Genomic DNA, 16,421 nt, shown 5'->3' with positions numbered 1-16,421 from the left:
CCAATTGGTTAATATATAATATATAATAGCTTCTTCAATGTTTTAACAGTCTTTATTATCTGGGTAACGAATGGTTACTTCGTGTGTAGAAGTGTTTTAACTAAGTTATATTTTAAGATTTACAATAGTGATACAACAGACCTCTGCTTCTGCTTCCGCAACTACGGAAGTTCCGCATGCTTTTTCATATCTCTATCCGTTTTTATTTCCGGAAATTTTATAACGGAACTTTAATCGGAAATTCGGTTTCTTGGTGGTGGATTGCGCGTTTTTCAACAGTTTTTGTGTTGCGTCAAGTGCAACTTGTGAAACCAAAAAACAAGCCCCGTTGAGATCTGTGTAGTATTTACTTCAGTTTCCGCACCCGATTCTGTTTTCGTTTCCGCTAAGGTTTACATTTTAATATGTTTCTGTTTAGAGTTACGACACTTCTGTCGCGACGCTAATTTACAATAATATTATAAGAAAAACTAAAGTAAGAAAGATTTGTAAATCTCTTTTTAAGACTTTCAACTAAAAATATTTATTTATTTTATACCTATTTGATTTAAGAAAAAGAAATACAAAGATGAAATTATAATAATTGAAGATCATAATGAAGACAACGTAACTCGGTGATTAAGGAAAGTGGTTAAGTGAATAAGTACTGACTTTGATTCCAAGTAGAACTAATTTGGAAAAATAATTACTCATTTGAGTAAACACAGTTTCTATAATAGTTGTTAACAGTAGGTACAACGTAAATAGATGTTTTTTTTATATTAAAAAAAGCTGCAATATTTTGCAGCTTTTATAAATCAGTCATTCATCCTGAGACATAAGTTGACAAGTCCCATGTGCCTGTAATTTTACCAGCACCCTTACCCTTCAAAACCGGAACGCAGTAATTTTTTTAAATTGTTATCGGTATGGCAAAATCTTTACCGGTACAGTGTGAATTGTGACTTTTTGGTAAGAGACACGCCAGTCCATAGCAGTTGCAGTGCTACTCAGGGCTTTAAATCATAAGTTGACAAGTCCCATGTGCTTGTAATTTCACAGCCGCCCTTACCTTTTTTACATTACTGCTTGGCAGCAGGTAATAGGTAAGGTGGCAGTACTTCCCTGGAAGAGCTCTTTCACAAGGAACTCTACAGCTACTGTATTCTGTGTCAGCCCAGTATTTAACGCTGTGAGCGTTAAACGTGCTCCAAGATTCGATTCTTGATAGGACCAAATTAAGAAAAGAAGTTTCCTAAATTGATTCTGGCTTTGGTGTTTTGGGCAGAGTCCCGATTGAGTGTTCTGTGTTGAGCAAGAAGTTATTAAATACGTAAAAAGAGTAAAAGCGAAAGGTAGTTTGAGACCACGTAATTAGAGTGTGTTACGCACATCATTGTCATTGCTATTTTGTTACGCAACAGACCTGTTGTTACTCACAAGGCAGGGCCCAAATATTTTTTCTAATTATCATAAAGAAGAAATTAAAATAAGAGATCGTAAGCGGCAAATGCTATAGGCTTTACCACAGCGTAGAAAATTTACCGGTATTCACAAAGGTAAAGGTTTTTGATACCGGTAAATGAAGAAAAGATAACGCATTGAAAATTATAACGTATTTTTATGTTCATTTTATTGAAAAACCTATAACAATTGCAACCATAAGTACATGTACAGTGATGTATTTTTTGTAGCCTCTTTTAAAGAAATGGCAGGTTTCTTTAAAACAGGATCAAATTTTAAATTTTGTTGCCAATAATTCACAAAATAAAAAGTTTAAACTAACACCGACTTTAACATGTAATTAACTAGACTCATCAAATCCATGAAGCGTGTATTTGGTGATCATATTTTTAAAAATGCCACCTAAATTAAAAGCTGACAAGTTGCTCTTGACCTCTGAAATAGTGGAGCGGTCGATTTTGACATCGAAATTCGTATAATCCACAATACAAACCGGGTTCCAAATCTTACTTGTCAACATTTACACACACACAACCATAAAAATCTTTGTATTTAGAGCACACAATTTTAAAAACATTTACAGTTTTTTTTCTACTCGCACTAAATTCAAAATGTTCGGCTAATTTATAGCGTTTTTTAGTGTCAACAAGATGGCGGCTACCGTCAAAATGCTTGTGTGAAACAACGCGGTAGCGCCACACGTTAAAATGTCGTGGCGGTAAAGATTCGGAGGAGGAGATTCTTCACCAACTTTGCAGTATTCGTTTCGTGACTGAAAAAGAAAATAACTTTAATTACACATATATAATTAAAAAAAAGTTAGGTCTATTAACCATATAATGTATTTACAGAGATACATGTTAACGTACTATGTGTTGATTGCTAGATGTTACCATATACCAAAAGAGGTAAACGTTAGGGCGTTTCAAAGCATACAAAATTGTATATTTTTTGTTACCGGTATCGCAAAATCTTTACCGGTACATTGTACATTGTGACTTTTTGGTAAGTGACATACAGTCCATACCAGTTGCAGTGCCACTCAGGGTTTTAAATCGCAAAAATCACTGCCTCTGCGCCCGTCACCTGAGACATAATTCTTTCAAACAGAACTGTAATAAAACGCGCCTTACATGCATTCATTTTGTGTTCAATTTCGCACACACTCAAACGCGTTTAACGATTGCCTATTTTTTTTCTAGGATGTGATTCTATAATGCACCATGTGTTTCTCATTTAAATTCAAATGTAGCTTTAGTTCATAAGTAAGCAAATTACACTTGAAATATTGATTAAACTCTACTGCTCATGGCTATGTTTATTACCTACAACATTTATTTGAAACATCATCAACTTGGAAAGAGTTAGAGTAGGTACACAAGGCCACTTTTAGCCGCGATGCAGTCGCGCGTTATAAATCCCAAGTGTAGCGATTGCATCGCGCGTTTGTATCGATGCAGTCGCGCGCTTGCATCGTTGCTTAAAATCGCGCGCGTGTGTAAGTGTGGTTCCACATTGCCAGCCTAGTGCGGTTGCGACTACGGGCGCGATGAAACCGCCGTTTGCGTCCATAGTGTAGCGACTAAGGCGGGCGCCTCACACGAACGAAATACTGAAGTGTTTATAAATACGATTTAATCACCAGCTATGTGGCAAAGTAAACATCAAAACAAAACAACATTCTTTATACAAATAAAAAAATCACCATTTTTTTTCTGTTTTTTATTACGAACACCGCCCATCTGAGGATCGGACTATCTAGTAAAAATAGCAAATTCTCGTCCATGATTGGTAACACCTGAAATACGTCTTAGCGCTACAACAGCTCGCACGTTACTGTGGCCACCCCTTGTGGCACGCCCGCCGTCGCGCCCGCCACTGTGTGTACTCTTGAACGACTCAATGCTATTGAGTTTTGTCATATGGGGTTCTCATAACGGGGGCACGAAAGGAGCCTCCTCTCCTCCATTTCTTTCCAGCGAGTATCTCACGCCGACTGACAAATTCTTTAACCACGATGATAAGCATTATAGAGTATACTATCGATACGATTAAGAAGAAGACTATTTATTATAAACTTTCAAAAGTTTTCTTTGTACTTGCACCAAATTCAAAATGTTAATTTATAACGTTTTTAGAGATAACAAGATGGCGGACATCGTCAAAATGGCGGTTTGAAAAACGCTAGAAAGTAACTCGCCAATATTCGGTGACCATTAAAAGAAACTTACTGCAAATTCTTCTGCACAGAGTTCCCTGCAAGGTGGGCAGACGACGCCTCCTTTATGCAGCCATCCTTTCTTCAATATCCGAATCTGCAACACCTGTCCAGCGTGCGAACAGGTGTAGGTATAATTGCCTACCTGTGGATGCGAAAAGGCCATTACAATTAAATCAAAGTAACTTGTTTTTTTGCCTACTTCAAATAAGGAAGGGGTTCTCAATTCGACTGACTTTTTTGTGTGTAAGTTACACGATTAAAGTAAAAGGAGTGGCTTATTTTGCATCAGAAGTCGTCATGTTCCTGGTCGGTTGTGGAATAGTAGCCCGTATAGTCTGATAATAGTCATTTGTACCCATTGACTTACAAATAAATGGACGACGGGCCTAATACAAAAACCACGAAAAAAATATCCCAAGTCAACCTATTTAAACGTAGTGACATGTAAAGGAATATGAAAAAGCTAAAACGTTGAATTTAAATTGTAATGTCATCGCAGTACTGTCTAATTTTGCTTGCTTCGCTGTCAGTCGAACAAACGAAGACTAAAGCGTGAATGACGCTCTGTATACGATTTTAACGCCCTATAAGCTCGGACACTTTTTAGCGCGGACCCGACGTCCATATAATTGTAAGTCAATGTTTGTACCCTTTGTCGTCCTGATGAGATTTGTTTGTTTTTACTTGATATGTGTGTTATTATCACTTGTAACCAGTAAATAAATAGTTAGATTTTAGTTAGATTAACTGTGTTTGTTTTGTTGTAGACCTTTTGTTCAAAATTATGTTCCGACAATATGCGACATAGAAAACAGGCAGATACTGAAATACAGCACTATGCTGAGGCTTTGTCCTTTCCATCACACATTGCTCATCATTTATTAGGACATAATATCGTGAGATGTTCTATGTATTTGTGTGTTGTGTTTGATGAATAAAGTCCTATTTAAATTAAATTACTTTAATTTAATTAAATTCAATTTGATTACTACGACATTTGTGAAAAAAGTACACATTCACAATAGATCAATTAGGTATTTCTTGGAGGATCAAATAAAATTATCCCCTTATTAATTTTGAATACTTACTACTATATGCAGTCTTCCGCTCTCGCATTTATATTTATAGCAACCCGAACCCCAGTGTTGCCACTCCCTGATCTGTAAAGAATAATTTAATATATACTTAACTGCCGATTAGAAGTCTAAACAAATCGACGACATTAACTGATTTTTTTGTAATGTCAAATGACGGGACGAACAAGTCTTACGCCTGATGGTAAGTTACACGCCTTTCCATAACAGTTGCAGTGCCACTCAGAGCTTTAAATCGCAAAGATCTAAGGAGCATTGCCACTGCGCCATCACCCTGATAACATAAGTTAAGAATAAGAATAAGAATAATGTTTATTGACATCACAAACACACAGAAATACAAAATACTTTACATATTTTCATTTTTAAAACAAGAACATGATACTTATGCTAAATGAACATTAAGTGTGTGTTAGACATTAACAAAAACATGCATTGTTAACGTGATGCCAAGCCTGAAAACATTGTGAGTCATTACAGGTGGTCCCACACTAGGCTAAGCCTGTCCTGTGGCGACCTTTTTACGGCTTCAATTTACTCGTTACGTTACCTACGATTATGTTATACAAATAATAAGAACTTATATATCTATTAAATCTAACATAAGAATAGGAATTATTATAGATTGTATTAAGTAAAATAGCATGAATTTAAAATAATTGTGATCAACATATTAGTACAAAAATAAGTATTTATATTTAATAATGATAATTACCAACTACTAAGGTGCTTCACGGGAATGAAAACGTGTTTTTTTTTTTTTTTTCACAGTTGACAAGTCCCATGTGCCTGTAATTTCACCAGCACCCTTCAAAACCGGAACACAGTAATGCTGACATTACTGCTTGGCGGCAAAAATAGATAAGGTAGCAGAACTATCCTGGACGAACTCATTCAAATGAGCTTCTACTACAAAATTACGTTGCTTGTAAAATAAACTTCTTGCTTCCAAAACCAATTACGACATTAACACTTTTCAGGTGAGTCACCACAGAAGAAGTGGGAAAAACGGTTTTAGTAGATCAAATGGTTTATGTATTTACTATTACATAATGGCCATACAAACAATACATGATACACCTAAGAATATCGTCTTTAGTATGTGCGAATTTGTTATACGATAGGGTGTACTTTACCCGATCACATAAAATCTCGAAAACAGGCTTAAATATTATATATAGGAATTATTCAAGAATAAAATATCGAACTTTGCACATAATTTTTATATGGAGACATTACTCTTTAAATACTACAGAGAACCGGCAAAATTTTGGTTTTGCCCCGTCAGTCGCCATCGGGCGCTTGTCAGCGTCGGGTTCTTATTTAGTCATTTTAAAACGAGCAGCTCCCCCACACACCTCACCTCCTAAAATCTGACCTTAGGTTTGTAAAATGTTAGTCAAATTCGAATAATCATTTATTCCATAGCTAAAATGTTACACTTGAAAACGTCAATTTTCAAGTTACTGCTCGGTTAGTGCGCTGATCTCCCTGAGAAGAACGAGCAAGAAATTCTACATATTGCTACGACTTTTCAATTAAAACACTTTGAATGTAAAGTTTTTTAACTTAGGAAATTATAATCTTAATATATGCTTCGGAAACTTATTCTAAAAACGTATACAGTTCCCCATGAAGTTTCATTTTGTGAAATAGCTCCACTAGTTTTATCGAGTTCTTTGGTTTTCGCGATTGTTACACATAGGAAATGAAACTATTTTTCCGGATTTAAATCGCGTATATTTGTTTTTATCAAACAAACCAACATTTCGGGCCGTTTATAGGTCCCATGGTCACGGTTTACAGTCAACCGTGAAATGTGATTTCGTTTGTTTTGTAATTAAATGTTTTGCTGTTTTTCCCACCCGAGTGGAACAGCCCCCATACTTAGAGATATTATGTTTATTACAATAAATACAGAATATTTTTGGAACATACGGAGACGTACACACAGGTCACTTGTTGGCGCAGTATTATTTCAGCTTTCTAATTTGTGATTTCAGCGCAAACGAGAGTTGATATTTAAAAGTGACATAATTTACCCATTTACCTGATGAATTGCCAGAGACGGATGGCCCTTTTCGTCTCTATTTCTGGTTACACGATGGACTTATATTATGGATATCTTCTTTCTCAATTAAATTATTTATATTTACAATAAAAAAGTTACCTGTCTACAAGACTTCTGTTCCCACACGCGATCGCTATGATCAAAGCATTTGGAATGTGGTCCATAATTCTCTAATGCGAAGTTGACGTCCGTTTCTGTAAACAAAATACCATTTAATAATAACAATGTGCCAAATTTTCACACCAATTACTAATGGCGGATTTGCCCTAAGGCCCAGTAGGCCCGGACCTAGGGCGGTCAGATTTTAGGGGCGGCCAATCGTGACAAAAAATCACTGATAATAACAAAAAATAACTCAAAGTAAATATTCTAACAGCTCACGCACATCATGGCGGGCCGTACTGCACCGCATCGTGTTACAATAATCTTCTTAAATAATTTTTATACATTTTATATATAACATGTAGATATGAATATCATAGCCTTAGTTTCTCAAGCTCGTATCTTAAGAGGGAGCAGAGGAAAAATTCCTAATCTTCGATTTGATTTTAGAGGGGTATATCCACTTTAAAGTTAAAAATAAAATATTGTATGAGTAACTACACGATATATTCAAGCATAGACATTAATCAGAAACATAAAACAATAAAGTTTCCTCATTAGATAAAAATCACGAAATGACCTATAATTTTCACATTTTTTCGATTCATCCTCGAAATGCTACAGGTTATTAGGACAAAAAGTAGATAATTATTTATATTTATGCATGATCGAGAACTGTCACTATGGATTTTTTTAAATCCCTTTAGTTTTAGAGTTATTCCGCTAAAACGAATTTGGTACTATTAACGCGCAAAATTCAACATCTCCTGTCGCATGTCACGCGAACTTCAGGCATATATTTGTCTCACAAATGTGGGCGGAGCCAACGTCAAAACTTTTTTGGCATGAGAGCTCTTAAAGCACAAAGTTACTGAAATGCAATAAATGGATTGTGTATACAATTTTTGCAGGCTGATTTCTAATCACGTCTCCTTCATATTCACACACTGGCTTTTCCCTATTCCTAAAGTAATGCTTCCAAATTAACACCCTTAATAAGAAATTTAAAATAAATATAAAGTTTTGCCATCGCCTGAATAATTTTTTTTTTTTTAATTTATTGAGGGACAAACAGTTACACACACATAAAAAAATACATATTTTAAAATTAACTTATAAATAAACCCATAGTCCCCTAAATATACATTAAATAAAACAAAAAGTAGATAAACGGAATCTGATACACAACAAACAACACGGAAGAAATAAAAGTAGGTATGTATGTGGTCTATGATAAACAATTTCAAGTTATGAATAGATATAGCCACAGACATATAGACATAACACATACAACACAAAGAACTCGTGCACAGGAACAACGGAACAGAAAAAACATATTCAGCAATATGCGTATTTCGTCTTGCGAATAATGCAAGAGTGCACACAGAGGTAACTCGCTGCGCTCAGGACCGGTCGTGAAATGAATGATCACTCTTTATAAGATACGAGTTTGAGAAAGTAAGGCATATCCATAATGTAATATATAATCACTACATCACTACGTCAGTCTGTCAGATCGCGATAAACTCAAAAATTACTGAACGGATGTTGGTACTGACTACATGGCCTGGGGCCTATGGCGGCCAAGAATGCAAATCCGCCACTGCCAATTACCTCATCTTAAATTAACTACGTTACTAATTCAGTTTTATTGAATGTCAGAATATTTCACCATCATGATATTCAATTAGATTTTGTGAAATTACCCCACTATACTCTAGCCAAATTCGATGTAGAATCTTTGATAACAAAACGTAGCTAGACAAATGCGTTAGCCAGTTTTGTTACGAGCTCAGGTCAATGAATCGCGGTGTACGGATAAACCTATTCTATAAGTTTTCTTTTTGTAAAAAATCTTTTTAATAAAATAAAAAAATAAAATAATAAACCAATGATGACGTAGGAAAAGAACATTTTTTTCAATGCTCATTATTAAGGCTTGCTCTCGTAATAGGAATTTAAATAGGTAATTGGGTTATGTAGAACTAATACTTACCTAACCAATTATTATAAAGTTCACAAAATACCTATAGATACAAATGATTTAGGAATAAAGATAAGTGTTTGCATCCTATTAATATTTACTACTAGATGGTTGGTAATGGTAGATGATAATCTCAGTACAGAGTACTAAAAAAACCGACCTCAAATTTTAAAAAAATCCTCAAAATATTTGCTAAGTTTTATTGAATTATCCCCTAGTTCGCCACTATGCAGGACTTGACACTGGAGTTAATAAAAATCGGTTCTCACTACTCAAAGTATATCGAGAGAAAAACGCCTTGAATTGGAGAAATAGCAAAATCAACCATTAAAGTAATTGCTCCTAAATTAAAGTTAGGTGCTATTTATAAAAATGAATCTTCATGCGTGAACAGCCACCCTTAGGAATTTTTCTATGTGCTTGTCGCAGATCTTTTTTTTAACGACTTTTCTGCCGAAATCTATTTCTTCACTCAGCCAGATAGCTTTACAGCTTTACTTTGTTAACAGAGAGTGTGAAAAGTGACGCAGTGATGTAAATTTTTTGTAATATCAAGTGAAGGGACGAACAAGCCGTGCGCCTGATTTTAAGCGACACGCCTGTCCATAACAGTAGCCATAGAGGTCCATGTCAAACAACTCATCCAGAAAGTACTGCCATTTTACCTATTTCTGCTGCCAAGCAGCAATCTTGGACATAACTGCTGATTTAAATCTCTGAGTGACACTACAACGTTCATTTGACACGACTGGTTCGTCCGGTTACTTGGTATCATACAGTGTGACAGGGTTCATATCATCGTCGAGTATAAAACCCGAAATAGAGACGTAATGTCATTTGATTTGTTTGAAAACTATCCTGCCAAATCATTATGGTGACAACTGCGGTCCGATTGGCTAGCCCGAATTCGATACAATTGACGGGTGCCTTCAATTATTTTACTTCAAATTGGCCAGTTTAATTTGAGCTTGGCTATAATGAACGAAAATTGCAAAATTACATATTTAATTACCGATACACTGTGATTCCGTTTGTTTTGTAATTAGATGTTTTGCTGTTTTTCCCACACCACCAAAGGGAACAGCCACCATTGTTAGAGATATTATCTTTATTACAACAAATACAGAATATTTTTGGAATATACGGAGACGTACACACAGGCCAGTTGTTGGCGCTGTACTATTTCTGCTTTCTAATTTGTGATTTCAGTGCAAGCGAGAATTGATATTTAAATGTGATATAAGGCCCATTTGCTTGATGAGTTGAGGATGGATGGCCCTTATTTCGTCTCTATTTCTGGGTATATACTCAATGGTTCCCGCGCCCGGAAAGCTTCCGCGGCCGCCTCTGTGGCCTGAACATAAGAATCAAAATAAGCGTCCGAATAAACGGCGTTACGAATACGAAATTTCTTTGTTTATGATTGGTTATTTATACTAGTGTAGTATTAAATAATCTGTGCCTATTATACTCAGATTTATAGTATAAATTACATGATTACTTACTCGGAGTATTCTCTTCGTAAGAACACCTGGACCCCCTAATCAGAACACTTTTGTGTTTCCAGGTGAACTCCTGGAGGTACGGGCAGTAGTCTGCAAGTGACACTGAGCCTCCAAAGTGCGCCTCTTGACCTGGTAATACGTTGGGTAGAACATCGAAGTGCTGAAAAAAAATCATAACATTTTAGTCATTGGAATTGAAACTATTTTTCATCAACTTCAAAAAAAAGGGGTAGGTTATACGTTCGGCTGTACGTAAGTTTTATGTATATTTTCAGATTTCTTCGTCGATAATAGACCGTTTTTAAACTTTTTTTTTGTTTGAAAGGGTGTACTGTCGTCGTGGTCCCATTGTCACCAAATCAGAATCTAATGAGGGGGGATCCATGGAAATCGATGAAAATCCTCAAATTTTAAAGACATGTATACGGACATAGCGATTTTTCCGTGAATTGTGGACCGATTTTGAAAATTATTATTTTGTTTGAAAGGCTATACTCTCGAGATGGTACATATGGTACGTGGATACGTCTTTGCTTTTTACAACATTTTAGTTCGAGTTGTATTATATAAGAAAAAATAACTAGCTAGCTGTGGCGAGGCGTCCATATAACTCGATTCCCACCGGCTTGCCTAAAATATTCCGCGTACGTACCTATTACCAGTGGCAGCGTGCGTACCTCACCACTTAAAAAACATTTATTAAAAATATTCACTATTAAACGCGTAATAACCGGATGCATCTCGACTAATCTGCGCGAGGTAAGCCGGCGGATCGGCGAGTTCTATTTTATTCACGAAAACTACGCGCTCCCATAAAGATTTACGCACACAATCACAAAAAGCCGCTTTATAACTTATAAAGAAATGGCGGCCGAGAAGCCGCAATAATTCTAGTTATTGTCGAATAGCGTTCACTTAAATTTAAACCTTATTCCAACAAGTTATAGTTTAATTTGTTTTAACGTCAGAAACGTTGCCATATGTAGAACTTTCTTAAGATAACGTAACAAAATTATTATAATAGCAAATTAATACAAAATATGGTTAATTTCTATTTTGTGAATCTTAACGATAAATAATGTTACATACGTATCTATATTTAATTGGGTGTTTCTTTCTAATAAGACTACGTAAAGAATGCATGTAAAAGGTCATGGTAATTCGTAGGTAATTAAAATGGCAACACCTAGCATTCATGAGCGTGTTTACAAACTTTCGTATTGCGACGGGCATCTTAAAATATAAAATACTATAAAAGCTATGGTTATTTTATGTGTAGAGTAAGCATACCTGTGAATTGAAGTGACCTAGTATCTTGTGTACTAATAAGTGTTGCGTTTAAATTACGCCATGGCGCCTTTTTAACGGAAAAGAAATTTTTGTTAAAGTGTTTTTTGTTTTTTCAAAAGTTATAGGTTCGGTTTTACCAAGGAAAATTTTCGACACCTCCAACAAACACTACGGCAACTTTAATTTTTGTTAATTTTCTGTTAGTTTTGTAAACAGTCATATTTATTTACTAATAGGCATTATGTTCCCCGAATTTTGTGAAAAAAAAAAACAAAAAAAATTTAAAAAAAGAAACAAAAAAACGAATTATGTGACAAAGAAGAAACAAAAAAGAAAACAAAAACAGAACAGGTCCGAAAATTAAGTTTTTTTTCAAGTGACGGGAAGTAGTTCATTGGAGGTATCGAAATAAAAAAAGAACTATAATCAATACATTTTATATCCTTACTTGATATTGCCTAGGCAGTATTGTCTCGTGCCTGACTAAATTGCAGAGTACGACGGCAGTGCGTCGGTGTGAACATTCCGTACGAAGAGGGTCGCCTTTAATACGCTCGCAGAAGGGCGCTGGGTTTTTACGCCTGTAAAATTGCAGTATTTACTTCCATGTACTTATTAACAAGTAGAAAAAAAAATAGATTTAATGGAACCTAAGCAACAACTTGATCTAACACAATTTAGGCTCAATTTACAATGCCACGGAAAAGAATTTGTGTGCGTCTGTATATGTAAAAGTATAGAATTTAAATTCTTGAACAAATTTTGTTTTGGGTTTACTATTCTGAGTAGTCTAGAATTAAAGTATTCCGGTTTGAAATTTTGGAGGTTATGTTTTATATAATTAAATAAAATATATTCGGAGATTATTATGTAAAAAAAAATCTACACAAGCCTTAATAGAAGCTTGTGTTTATGAACGAAAGTTCAGAGGAAATACGGGGTAATAATGACCCTCCAGGACCTAGACATACCGTTTTCGTACCACATCCTCGCCGGGTTAACTTTGTCATAGGCCAGTCGATATATGTTCAATTAATAAATTGAACATTAAATAAACATTCAAAATTCTTTACTTGGTTATATTAATCGACAACATTTTAAAATATATGTTAGTTTTCGTGTTAAATATGTATTTCGTTTTATGGCAACACTTCTACTATAAAATCTGTTCTATACGAGAGTGCTTAGCTGCATTTCAAATGTACAAAAACTTAAATTTCTAGCCTGCGTTTTATTGAACAATACATTTTAACATCGATTCTCGATTTCACTGATCGTGTCCCATCACTGCTTTACGAACTTTTGAGATGTGTCACTCTAATCCAGCAAAATTTTACAGATTACAGTAATAATGATTAAAGTTACCTACTCAGTCTTTTTTACAAATTCACCTATAACAAAATCTATATTTTTTATCTATTTAAAACTTACTCTTTCTTTTACATTATTTATAAATAATAATCATTTCCAATCACAATGGCACTCTATATGAGTTTACGTAGAATGTGTTAGGCCAATGTGAGAGAGCGGAACCTGTATACCCTGTGTTGCAATGCTCTGACGCCCCTACATACATACATATTATCACGCCTGTCTCCCACCGGGGTACGCAGAGACTATGTACATTTTTAAGCCTTAACAAATCGTAAAATAATTGAATGTTCTCAAGTTTAAAGGATTTCATTTTAAAACTTACACTTCATCATCCGATCCATTTCGTGAGCTTGTAAATGGAAAACCAAATAAATAGTCATATTTCTTACAATTTTAATAACTAACTAATAAACATCTCTTTGTGTATTTAACATCGCAGTTTTCATCAGAGGCAATCCAAAATTCTTTAAGGTGGTAAATCTGTCCAGGATTTATAATAAATTACCATGACATAAGGACCATGAAGGATATTGTGACATTTAAAAGAAATTTATTTTTTAATTATTATTGTAATAAATATATTTTTAGTTTGTAGATAGAGTAATATTGATTTGTATATTGACAATGTAATGACTATAATTAGTGGTGTCAGACATGCTAACATTAGCTCAGAACTTTATAAATTGTATATAATTCTTATCTTCCTTATACTCATTTACTTATTTAGTTCGTATGCCTTAAACTGCAGCATAGAGAGTCAAGATAAATTTATTTATCACCATCTATTTCAATGTATCTACTGTAACCTATGTTGACGAATAAATATATTTGAATTTATAATACTTAACAAGTGGTTTGTTCCGTGGTTTAGTTGGCATAGCACGGTTTGCTGGCAGACGCTGGTTCGAATCCAGCCGGACCAAAGGATTTTTTCTTAGTGTTCGTTCTTTGTATTAACAATTATAACAAACTAGTGGAGTAATTTTACAAAAATAATTGAATCATAGTGGTGAAAGACCTTGACATAAAAACTTAAAATTACAATTATTAAAGCGACATCTCTAGCCAGCAGTTGGTAGCTGGTAGTAGCAGAAATGGCACTACGTCAAAAAAGTCGTTAAAAACCAAAAAGAAAGATCTGCAACAAGTACTTAGAAAAATTCGTAAGGTCCGTTGGTTCGTTCCATTAAAAAAAATTTTTTTTTTTTCGGAAAAATAAATATTTTCCGGACATTTTTCCAATATTTTTCCACATTTGACGTTGATACCCATCAAAAGTTGAAGTTACTGAGCCAAGAACAAGTGGTGCTGGTGTTCAAACACCAGTTTTTAATTTAAAATCTCATTTTTCTGTATTAAGTGCTCTTAAACATACAATTTTTTTTTCGCGCTATATAAATCTTCAAAAGATATTTTCTACACGAAGAACTTAATATCAACCTTCCAAATTATATTTTTCCAATTTTTTTGGAAAAATTTTCACTATTTGAAATTTCTCGAAAAATTACCCAACAGTAAGTTCCGTGGCTTAGTTGGCACAGCGTCTAGCACGGTCTAGTCGTGTACCAACTCAAAGTTGTCACAAGATTATCTTAATCAAAGAAAGCTCGGTATATTATTCACAATAAAATTTAGCACATTCTGAATAGACATTTGTCATCGATATATATAATCCATTACAAGACACACTATTTGTCTACAAAAGCGTGTAAAAATCATGCACCAGCACCCCCTACCACACAAATATATAAATACTCACTCTGTAAAATTTTCCGGTGCGCTAAATACAAAAGAAATGTTAGTACAGTTATTTACAAAGGATAGTATTAGATAAAATGTTAATAAAAACATAGTTTAAAGGTACTAGTTAAATTTGAACCCTGAGTGGTGGCGTTAAGTTCGACTTTCGACATTAACATTAATGTTCTTAGTTGAAGGTTTTAGTTATTGGTGACGTAACCAGGCTTCAAATGTCATTGAGTTTAAAGCACATCAATTAACAAGTACAAAAAAAGTGTACTAAATTCAAAATGTTCTATTAATTTATAACGTTTTTCAGAGGTCAACAAGATGGCGGCCATGATCAAAATGGCGGCTGTACAAAACGCAACAAAGCCAGGGTTCAAATAAAACGTCTAAATTGTTAATACTAAACTTCATAAGCCAAAAAATCCCCCTTTCAATCAAGTGTCCCGAAAGATTCAAATGACATCTAAATGATCAGTAATAGTGAAGGCTGAAGTGTCGCCCAAATGATATAAGTAATCTCAAATGATCCAAATGGCATGAGTTGCAATATTGAATTATTTATTCAAGTGAATGTGAAAGATGTGAGGGCCTAACTTGAGTCACTAAGGTGATTTGATTCAAATGGTTCAAGTGGTCGAATCTATACGATTTTAAGTGACCTGGGGGCCTACTATGACCTTTCAAAAAACATTCTTATTTAATTGTAAGGTTATAACAATGTTACTCATATTATGGTTAAAATGATGCGACGAACGAATATTTTTTCCAAGAGATGGTCTATTCTTTACTAAAAATAGGAAAGAAATAAAGCTGTATGCAATCTCTTTCTTTTTTGATCGTCCGAATCGTCCAATCGTAGTATAATATTAAAGTACATTTATTACATTATATTACTTATATTCAGAGAATTTTGGTTGCTAAAAAAATTATGTGATAATTAAATCCATTAAGATTAGTTTTCCTTTCAATTATATTTTTCTAATTTTCATGAGGAAAAATAAATAAAACAAGCTGAGTCTAGATTGTCACATTGTAAATTCGTAAATAATCAGTTATGTCAACTTTTAGTGTCGCTGTCATAATTGTTCAAAATGTTATCGGTGAAAGCGCGCAAAGTCACGATATGAACATGGCGTCTTTTTTTAACGAAAAATTATAACCCATGTAGTATTAAATAAAGAAATAAACAACATTTTTAAGATATTTATTTATTTAAATAAATAAATATTTATTTAAATAAATAAGTTAAACTCGAAATAATAATGTTTTCACTGCGTACGAATAACAATTTTAAGATTGATAAAACGCCCGTTTTTTTTTTTTTTTTCATCATTTCCGAAGTTTAAAAACTACATTGAAAATATTTTAATTGAAAAGTCATATTACAAAATTGAAGTCTACGTCTTAAATAAAGATGTATGGAAAGACGACATGGCTCCAGGATCCACACAAATTTCATTCTATAGCATTTAAGTTTATTTGAAAATAGCAATCCTTAGGTTTCTTGCTCGTTCTTTTCAGGGATGTCAGCGTAGTGAATGAGCAGGAGCACAAAAGTGACGTTTTCGGGTTTATAACCAGAAATAGA

The 16,421-nt window shown here is 34.2% G+C and overlaps 1 protein-coding gene across 1 annotated transcript in view; it reads right to left on the bottom strand.

The window, feature by feature from the left end:
* Window positions 1–607: 607 nt before the first annotated feature.
* The window catches only part of LOC113234426 (leishmanolysin-like peptidase), a 40,179-nt gene continuing 24,365 nt past the window's right edge, over window positions 608–16,421 (bottom strand). Inside the window, exons 6-13 of the mRNA XM_026469737.1 lie at window positions 14,844–14,864; window positions 13,407–13,433; window positions 12,159–12,291; window positions 10,421–10,580; window positions 6,929–7,023; window positions 4,753–4,824; window positions 3,675–3,806; window positions 608–2,215 (exon numbers count right to left, since the gene is read on the bottom strand). Of these exons, the coding sequence (XP_026325522.1) occupies window positions 2,063–2,215; window positions 3,675–3,806; window positions 4,753–4,824; window positions 6,929–7,023; window positions 10,421–10,580; window positions 12,159–12,291; window positions 13,407–13,433; window positions 14,844–14,864 (793 nt within the window). The 3' untranslated portion in view covers window positions 608–2,062. The remainder of the gene's footprint in view (window positions 2,216–3,674; window positions 3,807–4,752; window positions 4,825–6,928; window positions 7,024–10,420; window positions 10,581–12,158; window positions 12,292–13,406; window positions 13,434–14,843; window positions 14,865–16,421) is intronic.

This window comes from Hyposmocoma kahamanoa, unplaced genomic scaffold (assembly GCF_003589595.1).
Source record: "Hyposmocoma kahamanoa isolate Upper Pololo Valley unplaced genomic scaffold, ASM358959v1 84, whole genome shotgun sequence".
Classification (NCBI taxonomy): Eukaryota; Metazoa; Arthropoda; class Insecta; order Lepidoptera; family Cosmopterigidae; genus Hyposmocoma; species Hyposmocoma kahamanoa.
The sequence above is the reverse complement of the archived record's forward strand: the minus strand, read 5'-3'. Positions and strand labels throughout refer to the sequence as shown.